Raw genomic sequence first — 20,699 nt, 5'->3', positions numbered from 1 at the left:
CACAATATATATAAAAATTAGTTTTACAATATTATTTATAAATATATGATTACTAATTAATGTATATTTACGAAAAATATACATCTTAATTAAATATAATATCATTTATATTTATACAAATTTATAGGCATATATTTATTATATTAAGTTTTAAGTTTTAATAATTACTTTATTAAATATTTTATTTAACTGTGTAATTACACTTGTGCAACCAAACAGTAAACTTGTAATTACACTATAATTAGTCGGTGTAATTATTTGTGAAAAAATACCACTTTCATGTGTCCATGCTTACACTCTATTTATTATTGGTACAAAAAGTTAGTAATACCCAATAGAACACTGAAAATGATACTATTATAAAAGATTTCCACATCAATTAATCTTGATGGAAACACATTTCACATCACATGAATACAGCTACTCCAATACTCGTGAATGTTGGGAACAAGTTGAGTCTTGTTATATGCCTGTAGTACACTTGTACTTGTCTCCGTCTGATGATTTCTCAATTCAAAGGTAGTAGTATCTTTTTCCACTCTCTACAAAAATTTCCCAAAAACCTCAAAGCTTTCTCATCATCACACGTCCTCGGAAGAAAAATGGAATCACCCGCGGACACGCTTCTTTTACTCTCTGGGAAATCCGAGGAGGAGAATGACGCGGCAAAGGTACTCAAGAATAACAATACCCTTAAAACTGGTGAAGGAGTTGAGCTTGTTCTGCATTCCGAGGTGAAATTGGAAAACGACGACGCTTTTCGAATTGAAGAATACTTCAACTCCCTTTCGACTAGGCGTTTTGGGAGACTCCTCATTTACTCTCCCAGATTGTCCTCTACTCATGACGTTATTTCACAGTAAATTACCAGATTTCCATACTTAACTTATGTTTTACAAAATCCCTTGTACATATTTTTATGGTTGACATGTTATTTTTGACTCATGCTCTATATAACTTAAAACTCTTATAGTTACTTGTTTGTTATTGTGAAAAATCATTAATGACAAGTTAAGCCTGCTCGCTTATGGCTTATTGACACTAAATTTTGCTTCTGTTAATTTAATTATTTGTTTATGGCAGAAATAACTCTGACTTGCCACTTGGTACAGTGTGTGTTGCCGATGTTCAACTGAAAGGGAGAGGTACGTGGACTTTTTTGTTTCTTTGGAGATTATTGCATTTGTGCATTTTTAATTTTCTAAGGTCCAATTTTTTGTTTTGATTTGAGTTGTACACTTTCAAACGGGGGACGGTTTTGTTCCAGTAAATAACAGTTTTCGTCTGTGTTACAATCCAATTAAGTGCTAATTAGCACATGCTGAAGTGCAACAATAAGAATAAGAAATAATTATAGAACTGGACTGTTCTCTATGACATATAAAACAATCAACTTTCACAGCTACGTTTTTCTTTATAATCGTGTTGTGCTAGCCAACTTGCACACACCTTGAGCATTCCGCGAGGTACGTGCTATCTCACCAGCATAGCTACCAGATAACTCTGTCCAACCAAGGCTTGGACGGATGGGAAGAAATAACCTAATGTTCAAATCCTAAGACCTTGCGATTCTCAGCCTACTTCATTGACCACTTGGCCACAACCTTGGGTGCATCTTCCATAGCTATGTTAAGAAGGCTGAACACTGTATAAGGAGATTAGAGGTGGAGTTTGGCACCAAATGATAGGTTTCGTTCCCTCCACAAACTATGAAATATTGAGAACAGCTGTTTGGACCTTTAAAAAAGCGTAAATATGTGTAGTTTTGTGTGTGACCTTTTCCATTAACAATGAACAGAAGTTAGAGAAAGTCCTGTTCGTTATCGTTGTTTCAAAGTTAGGGTGTTATTTGTGCAATTGAAAAACATTAAGAAAAATGCATCACTGTCATAAACTAGGTATAAAAAATTGTAGTTGCTCTGTTTAATGTATTGGAGATTTTTTGCTCTTATCGTGTTTGCCCAAATTATTTATGTTTTACTTTGATTTACTTATGTGTTTATTTTACATCTGAAGGCCGTTCGAGTAATGTGTGGGAATCACCAAAGGGTTGCCTTCTGTTTTCTTTTTCAATACAAATGGAGGACGGTAGAGTGGTGCCACATATACAGTACGTTGTCTGTCTTGCCATGACAGAGGCCATTAAAGCTGTCTGTTTGGAAAAGGTAAGTACTTATATTAGAAAGATGTTTACCGGGGCGACATCCTGAAATTGAAATTGGAACGGTAAAGTAATGTATGGGAAAAGTAAGAAGGAGATAAGTGTGATTTTATATCGACATTGCATAAACAATGAACTGAAGTTTTCTCACATGTCTTTGTAAGTTTTATATCCTCTATCTGGTTGTATCAATTGAAACATTATAGTTTTACACATATATTTTATATAGTTTTGCCATTTAGTCCGTGCACTGTGAAATTTAAGCAGTTATTGATGGATGGTCTGTGAAGAATTGTATACAGTCTTGTGGACTATTATTTGTTAGTGCTGATTGGTCTGCTAAAGAGGATATCATGTTTCCTAAAGAATGTTACTTGAGTTAGGAGATATTCAGGACTAGAGATGATTGTAAAAGGAAAATTTGGATAAATATCAGGGCCCTTTGAATTAGTCAATGTAGGATACACTTAAATCTAATTTCAGATAGACTCAGCTAATTCAACTGTCTATGATCTGGAGCATTGATGTAGTTTGTTGGTTCTTCTTGAGTTACAAGATTCTCTATCAGTCTTTTCTATTAATTACTTTATTTTCGTCTACAAATGCCTAAACGACAAATGGTTTATCTCTTCATGTATTTGTGCTGTATTCGTGAAAAGAGAGTGTTTCCTGAATTTTATGGTACTTGGCTAATAGAATGGTCCTAATTGCTCACTTATGCACATATAGGTAGTGTATTTGAACAATGCTAACTGGATGCAGATGGAAAAAAGAGGAGTGGTAGGACAGAATTTGTAGAAACTAGCTGTGTGCTGCATAGAAGCTAAGCGTTACATGTATTAGTTTATTTTACATAGAACGTCTGTTGATATGCTTACCTTTTTTCCTTGTTGTTCTTGGCTACATAATGTGCCACAGGGAACCCCAGAGCTTGATGTTCGAATAAAGTGGCCAAATGATCTGTATTTAGGTGGCGTTAAAGTGGGTGGCATTCTTAGCACATCGGTATATAGGTCGAAGAAGTTCTATGTTAGTGCTGGTAAACTGTCTCACTTGTCAACTTATACAAAAAAAAAAAAACGTTTCACTCATTCAATGATGTTCACTATATATTCTTCCTCATACCGGAAATGGATTTTTTCCTTCGATTTATAGAAGTTTGCATGCTAAGTACAAACTTGACGGGTTTTCAGATGTTGCAAACTTAATGAATTTGGTTAGTCAGCAATCTTTCTTACACTTGCAGTCTTTTTAACTTAGCTAACTTTCTTACACCCCCCCACCCCACCCCTCAGGATCATTCTAAGTAGACTGATGAATATATGTAATTATTTCTATCTCCTCTCAGTCTATCAATTTGGAGAAACTACATGGAGTGCTTGGGTATTGATACTTATTTCACAGGAGTTGGATTGAATGTCGGGAATGAGAAGCCTACTACATGCTTGAATGCTGTTTTAAAGAAAGTGAATCCTCTCTCACGTGAATTGAAGAGAGAAGATGTTATTGCAGCCTTTTTCAATAAATTTGAGAACCTGTATGATGTTTTCTCAGAACAAGGTAAATTGCCATTATCTACTCATTCGAGCAACCATACTGTATACAATCTGATTTTCAATTGTTGAAATACAAAACTTCAGGGACTAGATTTCCCAAGCAAAGTCAAGTGGCACAATTGCAACTAACGAGAACCTTCAATGCGGCTAAATAGCAATTCACCTAGCTTCCTAAAACACTAAACTTCTCGAACTCAGAAACAGAGCTATCTTAAACATTCGAAAATCTTCAACATTTGCGAAAATCCTAAAACCCCAATGATAAAGGGAAAAGATCTCCAACCAGGCCTTTAACCTGTCCAGTCCTCTTTTGATCAACTCATTTAGAGATTATAATCGTGTTTTACGTTTGAATTTTCATTTGTTCTTTAATTTCATGTTGCAATAAGACATTGTTGTCTGCCCTGCTATTGACACACACTTTGTATATAAGTGGAAGTGGGATAGAGGGGCAGGCCAACACTCCGAGTGTCGAACCTGTGGGCAAACTAGTGTTGGGTCAGATAGCTCATCAGGGGGTTTTCGGTTATCCAAAAAAATAATTAAAAAATGAAATTGCTGTTTGCTAACATCTAATTGAGTAATATCCAAATATGGTGGGTCGTCAAATTCTCTCTTCGTTTAATCTTATGTGAAGGTGTATGATTGGGCGTAGAGTTTAAGTAAGAAAGATAAAACTTTGGAACTTGTGATCTTAAACTAAGTTGCTCGGACACGGGGTGCGAATCTAGAGGTCAGATCCTTCAAGATGTAAATTCTAAGATTCGGGGATATGGATCCTAGTACAGATACGGGTGTGAGGATCCGGCTAAAAATAGTTCAAAAAAATAAAAATATCTCTAAATTATAGAAAAAATTGTGAAATACTTACGTATAGCTTGTAGAGTGTGGATTTTCATTTTTATTCTCAAGTTGTAGATAAATAAAGGTTTAATCTTCTAGATCAAGTATGCTATTTTCTTCAAATTTACCCTAGTTTTGGTTTTGATTTCGGGAATCAAATTGTATCTCGTCTCGAATTTTTCCGTCCGTCGTGGTCAAAGTATCCAAAATTATTTGACTAGATCCGGTACGGATCCCATACCCACACTTATACTAGTGTTGTGTCGACACGGGTGCGGCACCTAAACTCCCATGTCGGAGCAACTTAGATCTTAAACATGCCATGACTATTTTGTGGCTATAAAATCATGTGATTAAGGATAAAATGGTAAGTTTAAAGTTAAGTTGCTTCTAAATGTAGGAAGGTATCATTCTTTTCTGAACAAACTAAAAAGGAGAGAGTGTCACGTAAAATGGAACAAAGAAGTAATTGTTTGTGAGAAGATAACTCTTTCTCCTCCCTTGTCCCCTTGCTCTTTCTTTCTTGGTGGGCCGTGTTGATGTTACAAAATGAAATAAAGTTAGCGAACTTCCAATATGAATGTGGGGAGTCCTTGTCTCTACGAGCTGTTCATATATTGTCACAGTGCCAAAGATAAGCTGGTTCTTGTAGGAAGATTTCAATAATATTAAGCATAGTTGTGGTGATGGTGATGAGATTTTAATTTGCTAATTTTATTTAGAATTTGTCACAGAACTATATATATCAAACCATACTAGCCTCTCTTCTCCCTGTTCTCACTGTTAGTTCAGTGATAATATCAAAATTATCATATACTAGACTTTCTTTCCACTTGCCTCTGCCATTTTCTTAGCAGGTCTATTTTTGGCATATCCGTTTTCCCCCATTGAGATGTTATTTAGTTTCAGCAGATGAAGTGGAGGTTCATTAAAGAGAATAATCCTATATTTGTTTTTCATTTGGTTGGTTAATGTTGAGCTTGCTGTCAAGGGTATTAGTTAGTCATGGAAATTTGAGATCCTTCGAAATTGTTGTGAGGTGGTATTCCGAGGCGTTGTGTATTAGATGCTAGGAATTCATATCCTCAGTCTTGTGCTTTTTTATCAACTGCATTCTTTGCTTTTTCTGATGGTCTTAGAACCGCTACCTGAAATCATGGAGTGTTTTTAGGTGAGAACGAGCTACTTGTTCTAGGGGGCTTCTGCATATATATGTTAACCCCCCCCCCCCAAACACACACACACACTCTTTCTGCATATGTTGGTAGATAATTATTGTGTGGGCATCAATCAATCCACGTGTAAGCTAGAATGACTAAGCATTTTAAGTTAGTGGGTGGCCTCTTAGGAAGTAAGTACTTTTTAAAATTACTGTAGATTCGAATATCTGTTATGCTTTGCTATTGCAATTTAAAACTCTTTGCAAAGCAGAGAACTTTATGCTATGGGAATCCCGTAAAGTTGATCCTTTGTTTACTTCTAATTATATGCGGGCATCTTCTTGTATTGAAATGTGCTTTTGATGGGGAAATAGGAGAAAGTCAAAATTCATTTAGCATTGTCGGGTAGTAGGACAAAGAATATTCCTAGATGAGCAACCTAAAGTTTTGTGATATAACAATTACAGCTTGTGCCATTCTTCTGACTATAAAAGAGACTCTTAAACAATGTTAAATGGACTTTGGGCTGGGTAGTTCACTTGCATTTCAAAACACGCTAAATATGTGCTAAATTCAATGTACATGTACTGGATAAATGGCCGATCCTAGGTAACAGGGTTCTTTGGTGATGGGGGAGGTTAGGGTAGATTCATACCTGAAGGATAGCCATGACGAAGCTGGATACACATGGAATACTAGGTCCAACAAAGGCAACCTTTCTCGTCCATCAGATGACAGAAAATGACAGTAGCTTCATCCTGAATAAGATGGACCAAAAGCTTGTGGGCCTATGAGGTGAATGTTCATCTAATCATCCTCCGAAAAATTGTAACTATGAAGAAAGAATCCTGTTCTGTGGAGCTAAAGTTGTAGCCTCAACAGTCAAAATGATCAAAGCTCTACTAGGAATTGGTTAAGAGAAATGGGGGAATAAGAAATCCTCATATTGTAACTTTGTAAGAAAGAATTGACATCAAAATAAGCTGAAGATAAAGATGGATCGCGATACTTGGGAGATCTCCAGATATTCTAGTTCTATCTACATATTCTTAAAATGGTCATATGGTATTTTCTATCCTGTCCCCTCAACTGGCCGTCATCTCTCTTATTTTTCCTCTCTTTTCTTTCTTCTGGTAATAGTGTTATCCTTCTTTTAATACTAGTCTCTCGGCACGTGCATTGCACGTGTATGTCAAGTCATATATTATATAATTTTTGTAATAATAGCAATATTATAAAAACAAAGATTTGAATAAATAAATATACATAACTAATAAAATATAGTTTTTATGAACAATCACATGCAAAACTGACCTTTTGGAAACTTTGTATATTTTATCGAATCTTATGCACCTCATTCTTCATCTTGATTCTAAAACAACTATTTTCACTCATACTCATCCCGCTAGGACTTCATATGTCTAAAATATGGGCATTTGCATCTATACCCGCTTTTTGGGTCACGTTTTAACTTGTGCCCGCTTTGCAAAAAAAAATTGCAAGCATACCCACTTTTTCGCGTAACTTCAGCATACGGGGCTGAAGTAGCAAAGACAATCACGCAAAGTTTTTGTTTTGTAACTGGCGAATTAGCTGAAGTTTTGTTTTTGTAATTGGCGAAGTTTTTGTTTTGTAACTGGCGAATTTTTATTTTGTAACTGGAGAACTTCAGCTCTAGAAGTTCTTTGTTCACTTTGGTAATTTCCTTTTCAACTTTTGGCCTTAAGGACTCCAGCTCACGAACGACATCCAGTAATTTCTGAAATCATATCCCACTAATGATTAATTCAACATCCATGAGGCTGAAAATATGAACATGCAACTTTCATAAATTAGATATTAGAGACACTGCTTAATACCTTTTTGTAAGGTCTCTTTTCTGTATCACCTGAAGTAATGTAGTCTCGGTGGAAAGGTATAGTTCCTGATAAAATACTGGTAGCACGAACAGAAATATAAAAAAAATTACTCATATATAGGTATTAATATGCCCTCAAGAAGTTATCAACATGGAAATATATGTTTACCCTACATATCTGTGAAGCAGAACGTAGAGATTTATGATATTGTTCTCCTGCCGATGATTGTTTGCCTGGAGGAAAATGAAGTAGAAGTTTAATCTCAAGAGGTTGAGGGCGGATATAACTTTGAGGAGGAGAAGAGGAGAAAGGGGGCTGAAGTTGTTTAAAAAGTGGGTACAAGTTAAAAGTTTTAAAAAAAAATGGGTATAAGTTAAATGGGGGCGACCAAATAGGGCGCCCCGTGCAATTTTTACCTAAAATATCAGATTAATACCCATTTAACATATCCACACCTAGTCTGAATGTACGGGGTGTTACATTAGACCAACATTCAAGCAAGGTTTAAATCTGATGTGAGTTCATTGTAAACAAAATCTTGCACATTAAGTAAGTTACTCTAAGCATTGTCTAGTACTCCATATGAATGATGGTTGACTTGAATGGAGAGACTCATCCCTTTGTAAATTCGAGTAACTACATATATCCATAGTGCACATTTTTAATTAATTATTTAGGAGTTGTTTGTAGGTGTTAGGTTTTGTTTTAAAAGTTTTTAGCAACAACAAAAAAAGGTTTTCTTTTAAGAGTTGTGACTATTGATGTGAAGAATTCAAAGTGTTAAAACTTAGAAACAGGTTTCTTCTGAATAGGCGCCTGATGGAAAGTTGCGTTTCCTTGTAGGCTTTAGTTTTTTTATTTATATTAAAAAAAACTATTTATAGGTTAATTAAAGGATACGTTGGTAATTTAACTTTTGTCTCAAGGGCTTCCCACTTTTAATATAGTATAGATTAAAATGAAGTTCACATATCCAAAGAAAAAGGTATAGAGGAAATTGAATGGAGCTCATATCCTATACCAGTATACTGATTCATTAGCAGAAATTAAGAGTAGGAAAGTTTACCACTGACCAAGCCCAAAGGTACCCTGTTTGTGTTTGATTACATGCTACACACCTACACTTGAAATGTCTGTGTCGTTTCTTCCTTATTCAGATGTAGAACACTTTACTTGTGTGATCATGAAACCAACTTTGGTGGACAAAACATGTAAACTTTTTTGGATACCCACATGGTTCATTTTGTTAATTTAGCTTCGTCTTCCTTTAGAATGCTTCTTTATTTTAAAATCTGGCCAACCCTTACACCTGTTAAGTTAATGTGAATTCTACTTCATTTTTTTACTGAATTCAAGTGTAACAAGATAATATCTCGTCAGTTATTAACTGATATTCTTCTGCTCGCCCACATAAATATAGTGGACAAAGGGTTATTGTGCAGGAGAGAAGTGGTGATCAGGACCAATTTGTTGAAACTGTAGTCACCATTCAGGTTGGTTTGAGTGGAATCTCTCAGTTACTTTTCCTAAGATAAAAACTTTTATTGGGCACCATTCAATTTTCAGTATTATGCCTTGTCTATTTCTTTTTATTTTTTAAGAATATGGTAACTATTTGAATCTGAGTTCAATTCTAGTACGGCTGCTTCTTCACAGCGATATATGTCATTTAAACTCCAACAGGTATATCTTCTAGTGTGCTTTGCAGATAACATATTAAGGTGCATGGAAAGGGGAATCCACCTGATAGTACTGTGCAGTTACATGTGGTGGTTTTTGGCGGAGCTTTTGGGTGTTTTAGCCTAGGCCTTATGTCAATGGCTTCCATTCAATCTTTCTCTTAGGATTATCTGAATGGAAGACTGAAATGGCCACTTAAGCACTTGAAACTGGTAAAGGATTCCTAACAACGGTTAACGCAATGAGTTTCGTAAAATTGTTCAAAACTTGAATAAATGAATATACACATTAATCATCTTTTCTTAGTTCAATGGATAAAATGAACGAAAGATCAGCGGTCTGCCCAGAGAAAAGGACCTTTGGTCTAATTCAATTGGTGTATGCTAAATTCTTCCTAACTAAATTAACAAAAAGCGACAAACGAGATTTGCTGAAGCTGTATGACTCAAGGATTGTATGAAAGCTTGTCAAAAACAATTATCGACGATTTTCTTGTAAACTTACAAGATCTGTTATGTAGGTTTTATTGTTATAAATATAGTGACTAAAACTTAAATTTGTGACTAATTCATGATCGCATAGGATTCTCGTCTTTATTAATGCATTTGATAAGTCCTTAATTTTCTTTAAAAGCTAGACTCGCTTTAAGGTAACAACTAAAACCATCGTAAGGTTCTCTTTACTAGTTCCATTATTTTAATAAGCTTACAATTAGGATGCTGAGAAACACATGTGAAGACAAACTTCTTTTGCAAAATTGTACCAACCAATTAAACGTCAAGGAAATGTGTGAAAATAATGTTTATTCATTATAAAGCTCAATAATTATAAATCTGAGATCTGAAAAAGTTAATTGCATAAAGTTGAACATGTTCAGAGGGAATGAGCTGTCCTTGCAATGAATCTGAAGCTGGTACAATAAGCAGATATGCCTAGTGCTTTTAATCCAAACTAAGATTGAATTTCATCTTGGAACCTTTTGTGGTTCAGCCGCAACCATTAGAATTTTTCCTTTTTTCTCTAACTTTATATTAACATTTTTATTATATTATATTATTTTAGTTGCGCTAAAGTGCATTATCGCCCCCTCATTTTTCAAACGAGCAGTTCGATCCTCATTCTTTTTAGTTTGTTCCAAAAAAGAATGGCAGCTTTCTATATGTGAAAATGATTTAACTTTAGACTTTCAATTTTCAAATTTACCCTTAATGACATGCTTTTATAACCACAGAGATGTCATGGTATGTTTAATTGTTTATGACCACAAGTTTCAAAAGTATTTCTTTCTTTCTTAAACTCCGTGACCAATCAAACGGTTCTACATGAATAGACATGGAGGGAGTAATTAGAAAGGAAATTTGCCATAAAAGCGCCTAAGTGCAGCTAATAGCCCCTTTGAATTGGTTCTAGCAAAACACTTGAAGGAGGTTATGGGACAATCAAGCCTTCTTGTAACTGTGACTTTGCTGGGTTCCTTTCCTGTTGCTTGAATGTTTGTCCTGTTCCCTTCTTCACCTGCCTTCTAAAAATGATTAAAAAGGAAACTGAACTATACCTTTTGAATCAAGTTAGTAATTCAGTTGGAAAGTCAATTTAATCAAGCAGCTTCATGAACATTCAGGCATTTAAAGTTGATGTGATAATATTCGACAGTTTCACCTAAAGGGTGAGTTTAGTATATGTATAAGCTACCTAGAAACTCCCATATGTCTTTAGTCAACTTTTTATTTCTTCTTTCAGTGATACGATACTATTACCAAAAAAGGAAATAAAATAAGCTTCTTTATTGATACGTCAAAGTTTTTGGGAGACTTTGGGGAATGCCGGTGAGAATGGAGTGTGGAACGGCGTGAGGAGGGGTTCGGCGAGGGTGCTAGCAAGTTGCTTTTGGCACAATGGCATGCTTTTATGCTAAGGGGAAAGAGAAGGTTTTGGGTGTGAAGGGGTCCTATAGAAATTAAATATTCATGTTTTTCTTATTTCTAATGATTTTACTAAATCCTGATATGTCTCCAATTGTCTGTGTTTATTGCTGAATAGCACTAAAAGTTTCTTTTTTTTTTTAGGGGGGCTTCATGTTGGGAGTTTAAATGTGGACTTTGCTCCTAAGACACTAAGAAAGAGTGTATGCTTAGGAAAATTTAAGGAGTTGTGCAATTTACAAGTTATCTAATATATTTTCCCCTTTAGTTCTCAATTTGATTTTGTTACCCGATACATTATTCATGGGTTAAACTGGATTCAACGTCCTAGGTTAGAGAGAAGTATAAGAAACTGTACTGTTAGCCAAGATGAATTTGGATGAAAGATTTCTGAATAGATATAAAGCATCTCATACAAGAGAGGTTATGAATAGCTGCCACTTATTCTTGTGAAGAGGGTAGGAAACCTGTAGAGCTCTATGTTTACTATTAAATCGTTGATTCTTATACTTCCCTTCCATAATGGGATGTGCATCACTCTTTACTTTATGCTTGTGATAATGTTGATCATTATTCTTCGTATTGTCACTCAGCCGAAGCATGCACCCTCGTCAATTATATGAAGTGTGCACACTTTGAAGTTTTGATTGGTGACCACATATTTTCATACTTTATCTTAGGTGTCCTTGCTCTAGTAAACTGCTTTGTCCGTGTAATTATTACATAAACAGATCATTCTACTTTCAGGGTTTGACATCCTCAGGGTACTTATTAGGAATCACAGATGATGGTCAAATGTGTGAGCTACACCCAGATGGCAACAGGTTTGTCTTGAGCTAAACATGTTAACGTTTGTCTATCATATCTTTTCAACTCGTTTTGCAGAAAATTTCTCAACCGACTGTGGACAAAGAAAAAAATGTTGATATGGACCAATTTTAGTGTTCCTTTGCCAATACTTAATTATTGGGTGGATATCAACCTGATTTGCTAGTGCTTCTTTTAAGGCCTCATTTGTTTGTTTTTTTAACGATTTAACCGTTTAATGGGTTTGAATAGATCTGGATCATTCAGATCTTCAACAGTGTCTTAATATTATTAAAAGGTTCATCAAAAGAAATTGCAAAGAGGTTTTTCACCACCACTCTGTCCACAACCACCACTAGCCACCAGCCACCACTACACAATGACCATCAACCAGCACCACCACGACTGCCAGCTACCACCATCAATCAGCACCACCAACCACCTCCATCACAATCACCACCACAATTGCCAATCACCACCACCACCACCGCTACCACCACTACCACCAACCACCACTGCCATACCTACCACACCAATCACCTCTACCATCACAACTATCACCATCGCCAACCACCATTGCCGTAGCTACTAGTACCTACCAGTACCCGCCACTACCATCAACCATCAACCATCAACCATCACCGCTACCACTACCACCAACCACCTCCACCATCACAAGTGGCACCACTGCCAATCACCTCCATTACTGACCACCCCTACCTTCCACCACCACCGGCGACTACCATCAACCACCTCCACCATCACAACCATTCCATCGCACAACGCACCAACACTACCACTGCCAACATCACGCTACTGCTTCTATCGTACGCCAACCACCGCCACTAGCCACTACTGCCAAATTCCACCAGCCGCCCACCACCAACTATTGCCTTACAACCTACTAATTTATGGATACAATATTTTAATTCTTTTATTTGAACTTTATATTTTAAATTTTTTAATAAAAATAAATTATAAACATTCGAATGTTGAGGGAAAAAATGTTTCTTAGATATGTATTCACATTCAAACATCTTAATCTTTGAAAAAAGGGCCCCTAAATGTGCTTGTGTCTGCATGTAGACTACCCTCATCTTATGTTTGTGAATCTTGATAATCACAGTCAATATTTTGGTAGTCCTGTTTATTTCTAAGAAACTACTGTCTTAGCTTCTTTTTTACTTCTAAGACACTGATAATGGTAATCTTCTTCAGTAGAGGATCGCACAGAACAAAGGCTGGACTGGGATTGTAGGTGTGGGTAGAAAGAGATGGATGCTTCTGTAATTTTATTTTCATGAAATTAACAAGTGCTCTTTTCAATTGTTAGATTTAGGTCGTGCAATTTTACCACGCTGCAATAATTGTGAAGTAATGGAACATGATGTCTAGATATACTCTTTTTTAGGCAGTTAACTAAGGTCGATAGTGGTTAACAAGCCTGCAACTGTTGTTTTGGGTAGCAAACTGTCCCAACTCCAACTTAAAAGAGGGAATAGTGGAATTCTGTTTCAAACCTATTAGTAGTAAAATATGTTTGCTGGAAACCAGTGATTCCTACCTAACTTAAAGTTGGTATGATGTCAGAAATTGATGGTATACTCTACTTATTCAAACCAAATATGGCTTTAATTCCATGTAGAGAGATCAGAATATTCATGAAAGATTATACTTTTGAAAAATTTAATGCATAGATCTTAGCCCCTCTAATGAATATTTTGTCACTTCATGCTAAAGATGAATGTGCATTCATTTCAACAAGGTGCAAAATTATTTTGCGTTATTAGGATATTTTAGAAGGGGAGCCTTCGTGTAACTGGTAAAGTTGTTGTCATGTGATCAAGGGGTCACGGGTTCGAGCCGTGGAAACAGCCGCTTGCTGAAATACAGGGTAAGGTTGCGTACAATAGACCTTTGTGGTCCAGCCCTTTCCCCGACACCGCGCATAGCGTGAGCTTAGTGTACCGGGCTGCTTTTTTGGTTTTGTTTTAGGATATTTAAATTTGCAGGTGACCAAATGGGAAAAAGGATGAGCTGTTCTTCCATTACATTTATTTCTGAAGCAAATGGTTTTACTGGGAGTTCATGGCTTCTGATAAGGAACTATCATTGGCTGCTGTGTTTGGTTCTAATTTGTCTAGGTTATATTTGGCAGTCACGAGCTGTTAGTTTTCTGATAAAACTTAGCATGTATGCGTGGACCATTAGTGGTAATTAACATTGTTTTATTCATTGGATGCAGTTTTGACTTCTTCAAAGGGCTTATCAAAAGAAAAATGAGCTGAAGGAAAGCACAGTATGATTTCTGCCTGCATATGGTGACTTTTTTTTAAAAAAGCACTATTTTAAAACCAAACACTAAGAAAGAAAAGTCTTTCGGTTTCTGTTCAATTTTCGGGGCAGTTGCTTTTTCCTCTGAAGAATCTAGAATTACTTATTACTTCAATGATTTATTTTGTTCAAATAGTCTAAAAAAATTGAGGAGGAATAATTCTTTGTTAGAGCAGCTCCTTAGCCCTGCTGTAGACTTATTAGCATGAGGACTTTGAGGTGCAAATACACAGAGAAATAGGGACAGAGGAGTTTAAACAATAATTACAAGTTATAGCTGTAATTCTTCAAAAGGATGATGCTATGATGGAACACCAACAACAGCATTTGCTTCTTCTGTTGGTAATAAATAAATAGCAAATGCTATGTCTTAGTAGCGGTTAGCCATCAAATTAAAGTCCGCCGGAAGAGTATTTTATGAAGGATGAAATTCTGTTAGAACAACAACAACAATTTCTGACCACCTTTTGTTAGTAATAAGTAGCAAATACTACTATCTTACTAGGGGTTAGCGTCCGTCGGAAGAGTACTGAGCCAATTCAGGAAAAGAATTTACTGCTACTTTTTCCAACGTTAGAAAATATTCGTTAGAAATTAAATAAATAAAATTATTTATTATTTAGCTATTTTTTGACAACGGACTGTACTCAGAAATAGTTTGATATATAAATTATTTATATATCACTTGCTGAATTTTACGTGAAAACTAAATGTCTTTAACGTGGGTTTAATTTCAATGAATTGTTTGAGTAGCCATTTATTCTTTTGGTTGTTGTTGTCATTCTTTACCCACGCTAGATGTATCCTCTAAGAAGGAAAATTAACTGTAGCTCCATATATAATTGTACCTCGATCTGGTTTAATGGATGGCAGTTGCCCCTTATTATAGCTGTCACGAGAAGCAATTATCCATCATAACGATATACTGTTACTAGATCTGTTAGTACCATTTGGCGACATGATATCACCAGAAACATACATACTGAATGGGATTTATACTTTAAAACCAAGCAATGCTTCTACAGTGAGAACGTACAGTTTATGGGTCATTTGGTTTCCTTTCCACATAAGTTAAAGAATCTTGTTTAATAATTAATATATTTACCAAGGTTAGTTCAAAATGCAATTGAATAGTGGATGTGGATCCATCATTTTGTCCTTCTCTATTTAAAATTTATCCACCACTCATATGTTATGGCATTACTACTAAATCAAACCCCTGCATGCGGATGATTTAATAATGCATAATTGTAATACAGAGATTACAACAAGGTATTATTTCTCCTTGGATGCTTGTTTGATGTATTAAAATTACCATACAATTTACAACTACAATGTGTTTACTTTTTTAAAGAATATAAAAGTTTGCTACTACAAGAGTTTGTTTTGTTTTAATCAATGTATTACTAAATACTAATACTTGCATTTTATCTCACATTCTTTTTCACATAAAATAATGCATGAATCACCACATAACTTATGCATACATTATTTATGATGATACAAAAAGTAATAACCAAACATTATTCTAATAATGCTGGATATTATATTATGTGAAAATTAAATCTCCTTAGCAGACCTACAGTCATTTGGTTAAGGGTATGTGCGTGATAAAATAATCTTGCATCCTATCCCGGCATTCTTATCTCTTATTCCTTAGCCTGCCGATGGAGATATTTTGATAAATCATACTCCTCTAACAGTATTATAATTACATGAATTGAATTTAAATGGATAAGTGGTGATTCATATAGCTGACCCTTGACCCTAACTTATTTGAAACTAAAGCATAGTTGTAATTAGGGGTGTAAATGGATATTAGAAAACCAACTAAACCGACAGAATCGTATCACACCGAACCGATTTTTAAGTTTCTTTTAAAAAACTATAGGTTTTTATTTAAATCTATAACTGCACTGATAATTAGGGTAGGTTTTTTATTTTATAAAAATAAACCGAAAAAATACCGTACCGTACCGAATAAATTTTACATGTAGAAAATATATTTATAAAGTAAGTTTAAAAATAATAATGCATTAAAATTTTCTTTGGGCCTTGGAATTATGAAAACTGTTACAAGCCAACAAATAATTAAACTCAAAATACTAATTCCTAAAACCTATTATGCTACTTCTACTTAAACTAAGTTATTTCAAGTATCTTAGTAAGACATAAAATATTCTAGCGATTATGAGCAGCAAACTATAATGTATTGAATATGTTTCCTTTCATACAATTTAGATTTATCTTTTTGATTATTTAATCTTCTATAGACGTTATTTTTGAGTCCTAGCTTGGTTAATATCTTTTCACTCGTGTGATTTATATTTTTTTTGCCTTTGCTTCGTTTCTTTTGCGCTATTGTGGAATAGTTGATGGATCTATATTCTAGCCATCTTTTATTTTTTTAATTCATCACCCTTTAAACAGTAAAATGTCTAGAGAGTTTTGTTACGTCCTATAAAAGAACATATGTTATTGCATTCTACTTTTACTGGTGAATTTTACATAATATTTAAAAAAAATATCAAAAATTAATCGAACCGTACCGATACCGAAGAGAAACCGACATGATTGGACGGTTTTGAAATGTATAATTTTTGTTATACATAATAGAATAAACGAAAAATTAATATGATACTAATTTTATAAAATAACCGGCTGAACCAAACCATTGACACCCCTAGCTATAACCTAAATTATTGTTTTACACCTTCACACATAATCTACAATTATTGCAAGGCATCCGTCTTACATTAGATTTTACATTTAACTAATTACAATACTTGATAGATTGTACAAATATTTTCATGCTAGACCTATGTTTATCCTAAAAATCGGATAACAATTGAATTTGGTTATAAAAATACGTGGATTAATTTGACATAAAGCGATAAATTAAATTACAATTAAAGTGAGCGATGATAAAGTAAATTCAAACCGTATAACTTGAACAATTATAGCCTTGTAAAGTAAGTCTCACTTGAACTGGATGCAATTCAAACAATATCAAAACACAGAAGAATAGTAGCTTACAAAAAAATAATATTATACTGCTTTGGGATGCGTGTTACAATGTCCTTTACAAGTAATCAGACTCCCTTTATATAGTAGAGAAGTCATATATTAGGTACAACTCTATAAAAGGTAAAAGATCTCCTGATTTGTTGATTTGCCGGTTCCTTATCGATACGTGTCGAGATTCCCGCTGTAATATTCGGCTGATCCCGGATACTTCAGCCTTCTGTTATTTCAATCTTCTGTTGGTTATACTGGCAATGTTTTCTTGAGCTCATTCAGGGTCAGGGTCGAATCAGGGATCCTGGACTCGATGTTCTCGAGGACGGACATTTTAAACTCGTGTTCTGGTTTGATGGGACTCGGGGTCGATTTCAATTCCTTACGCTCCGAGCCCGATCTGTCATGTAGTGGATGAGCCCGATTTTGACCGTATATAGATAGTCCCCTCATTTTTCAGAGAGTAAATGACGAGAAACGATATGAGCTTCTGATTCTCACCTCGATACTCCGCGTTAGAAACGACAAAATGTACGAAACGTCTCGCCAGTCATGTCTTAATGGCATTAAATGCTTGTCAGTTGCTGGTAGGCCAGTCCTGGATTTGGATCGTCGTTTGGAAACTATAAATACCCCTTTTTCATTCATTCAAACTTTACATCCAAACCTTCTCTACTCTTGATCCTTAGAAATCTCTACATTTTCTAGCACTTGTTTTCTGATTTATGGAGATCTTTGTAAGAACTTTTGCCTGTCTTCATTCCATATCAAGTGTATCCCTTTAACTTCCTCTTTTTCATCTCTTCCTCTCCATTTTAAAAGAAATGGCAAAAACTTCAAAAATAATTCCCCAAAAAGAAGTTACTTCTATATCACGGTCGACTGTCGAGGAGATTGTTCTGTGTACTGCTGTTGAGGAACCAGTAGCGGAACCCCCTTGAGCACATTCATACCTGGTGGGTGCTCGGTTGCTGCCGATTTCAAGATTGAGAAACCTCTATCCGTACCGGGCCGGTGAGAAGGTATCGAGGTACAACTGCTCGATCACTGAAGAAATTCTCCCTACGGCCAAAAAGGACTACAACTGGGTTGATAAGCACGTGGTGGTTCCCGTACCCGATGAAGATATCACCACCCACGTCGAGGGATATTTAAGTGTTTACACATATCCCTTTACACTAGGCCCATTGGACCCGGTTATCATCCAGTTCTGCAAAAGATACGAGGTATACCTCGGCCAAATTCACCATACATTCTAGAGGATTGTGATCCTCTTCCAGTTCTTCGTGAGAAAAATCAATGGATGCTCGTTCACCGTCGACCACCTTATGCGCCTATACAATCCCCGACTCTTTAGTGGGGGGGAGGGGAGGGGGTACTGATTAAACTTGCACGTTGGGTTAGTAAAGCCCCATTCTCGAGCATCGATGAAGATCGGGATCGAGGTTGGTTGGGTCGTTTTGTCCGAGTGATGACCTCGGACCTGATCCTAGTCGAGTACATGCCATTCCCCGAGAAGGGGACCAAAAACGTAAGTAAAGTTTCGTTTTCCAAAATTTTATTTTTACTCTCTTTTCTTTCTTTCTTATTGGTTTTTGGTGGCGATGTAGCTGTTGCTCGGGTCCCGAACGTAGTCCCTCGACTCAAGGAGTGGGTCGAGGGCATTGTCTCTCAAAAACCTGAGTCGAGGGCATTGTCTCTCAAAAACCATATTCTGAGCTCGCATGGTGCAAACTTTCAAAAGGCAGGTGGGAGGCCAGTTCTCACGGTGAGATTCCTTTCCTGAGTTAATAACACTTGGTTTTCTTTTATGTTACTGAGTTCTTACTCATCTCGTTTCCCTTTGTAGGTCTTTCCAAGGATATCGCAATGAGGCCTCCATTCTGCAATGAGGATTGCCTCGCCGAGTCCCATGCTCCGAGACAGGGTGAGGAGAAGAAGAGAAAAAAGGCTCCTTCTCCGAACTCGGAGAAGAAAAAAGCAAAGAGGAGGCCTGGTGCGCAAATATAAAGAAAGCACCAGTTCTCAAGTACCATCATCGGACTCTCTCCATTGGCTGAAGGACGAATCTGAAGAAGAAGAAGAAGAAGAAGCCTCTGAACTGGTGGCCCATGTGCGGTTGCAGTTCGAGGGACAATGATCCCCCAAACCAGAGAGAGGCGAGGCCGGTCTGCCTCAAGCTAGAGAGGCCGACAAGGAGGTCATGATCGGGGCCAGTGTGCACATAATGGTCGGGGCCAATGTGGAGGCTGTGGTCGAGGCTTCCCGGGATGAGGGTAGTGCCCAGAAGGATATACTCGGTGTGATAGAAATCATCGAGTCACCTTCGTTCACTGAGTCTATGATCAACGAGGATCAGGTAGTGAAACCTCACCCTAACAAGGGGGCCCATGGAGCAGACGACCCCTTTCGCGGCTTTTTCGATATCGTGGATTCAACCTCCACGGAGGACGTCACCGGTTTGGGTGACTTAGAGGTGCCAAGGAAGAGTCCATCTTCGGGAACAAGCGGTCCTTCCTCAAGCCTGAAATTAGTCAACCGATTCCCAGCTCCAAGCGTGGATCCTAACCGGAAGCAATCGATTATTATCTCGATTTCGGAGGATGCTGAGGTCCTTTCTACCCCCGTAGGGGTGTCCAGTTACCTTTGGTGCTTGATTACCGATGAGGATCAAGCCAAGATGAATGAGGTGGAAGCACCATGCCTGTTCAATGAAGCCCAACAGGTGTTAAACCGGGTAACTTCAGATACCTCTTGATGATTTCTAGTTTGTACTTAGATTAATTTATAGATGATTATAACCTTTCTCTTTGTGTTTGTAGGCCTCAGTGCTTTACCATGAGACTTTTCTCCAGTATCGGGAAGAGTTAAACCAATATGATGCCGAGATTCGAGGGCTCACTGAGAAGAGAGATGCTTACAAACTTCTTAGTGAACAAAGTGAAGGGGAGGCCAAGAGCCTCTGAGTTGAGCTAGAGGTGTCTTGGAAGGAGCATACGGACCTGGTTGAGCAGGTAAGAAGAGCATTTGAGGTTAGTGATGATGATTCGGACACGGTGACTAACGGTCCGAACCCGTAGGTCCAAAAGAATCTTGATCATATTGAGCAGCTCCGGGCGGAGGTGGATGCAGTAAAGGCCGAGGCTGAAGAATCAAAAAGAAAAATGGATCACTTGGCCTCAGAAAAGGAGACTGCCCGGGCACAATTGGCTTCGGGTGAGGTCCAGCTTCGAGATGTAAAGGAAAAAACCTTGGTGCAGGCCAAAATGATCGAGAAGCTCCAGTTTTAGCTAAATTTGCCCGTCTCCGATTGAGAAAATCTGGCCAAGGAGCTTGAGACAGCCAAGCTGGAGGCCAAA

The 20,699-nt window shown here is 36.7% G+C and overlaps 1 protein-coding gene across 1 annotated transcript; it reads left to right on the top strand.

Annotated features, from left to right (window-relative positions):
* The first annotated feature begins 393 nt into the window (after positions 1-393).
* On the top strand, positions 394-15,028 carry LOC107787843 (biotin--protein ligase 2). Its single transcript, XM_075232127.1, has 8 exons — positions 394-859; positions 1,084-1,145; positions 2,017-2,165; positions 3,080-3,200; positions 3,566-3,781; positions 8,972-9,072; positions 11,929-12,005; positions 14,234-15,028. The coding sequence occupies exons 1-8, from the start codon at positions 501-503 to the stop codon at positions 14,274-14,276; spliced, it is 1,128 nt and encodes a 375-aa protein (XP_075088228.1). The 5' UTR covers positions 394-500; the 3' UTR covers positions 14,277-15,028.
* Positions 15,029-20,699: the final 5,671 nt, after the last annotated feature.

This window comes from Nicotiana tabacum, chromosome 16 (genome assembly GCF_000715075.1).
Source record: "Nicotiana tabacum cultivar K326 chromosome 16, ASM71507v2, whole genome shotgun sequence".
In the NCBI taxonomy this organism is placed as follows: Eukaryota; Viridiplantae; Streptophyta; class Magnoliopsida; order Solanales; family Solanaceae; genus Nicotiana; species Nicotiana tabacum.
The sequence above is the reverse complement of the archived record's forward strand: the minus strand, read 5'-3'. Positions and strand labels throughout refer to the sequence as shown.

Coding starts and splice junctions, on each gene's coding strand:
- LOC107787843 (XM_075232127.1), top strand. CDS start 501: ATGATTTCTCAATTCAAAGGTAGTAGTATCTTTTTCCACTCTCTACAA. Junction 3,782..8,971: donor ATACAATCTGATTTTCAATT/GTTGAAATACAA, acceptor TTATTAACTGAT/ATTCTTCTGCTCGCCCACAT. Junction 12,006..14,233: donor CTACACCCAGATGGCAACAG/GTTTGTCTTGAG, acceptor CATTGGATGCAG/TTTTGACTTCTTCAAAGGGC.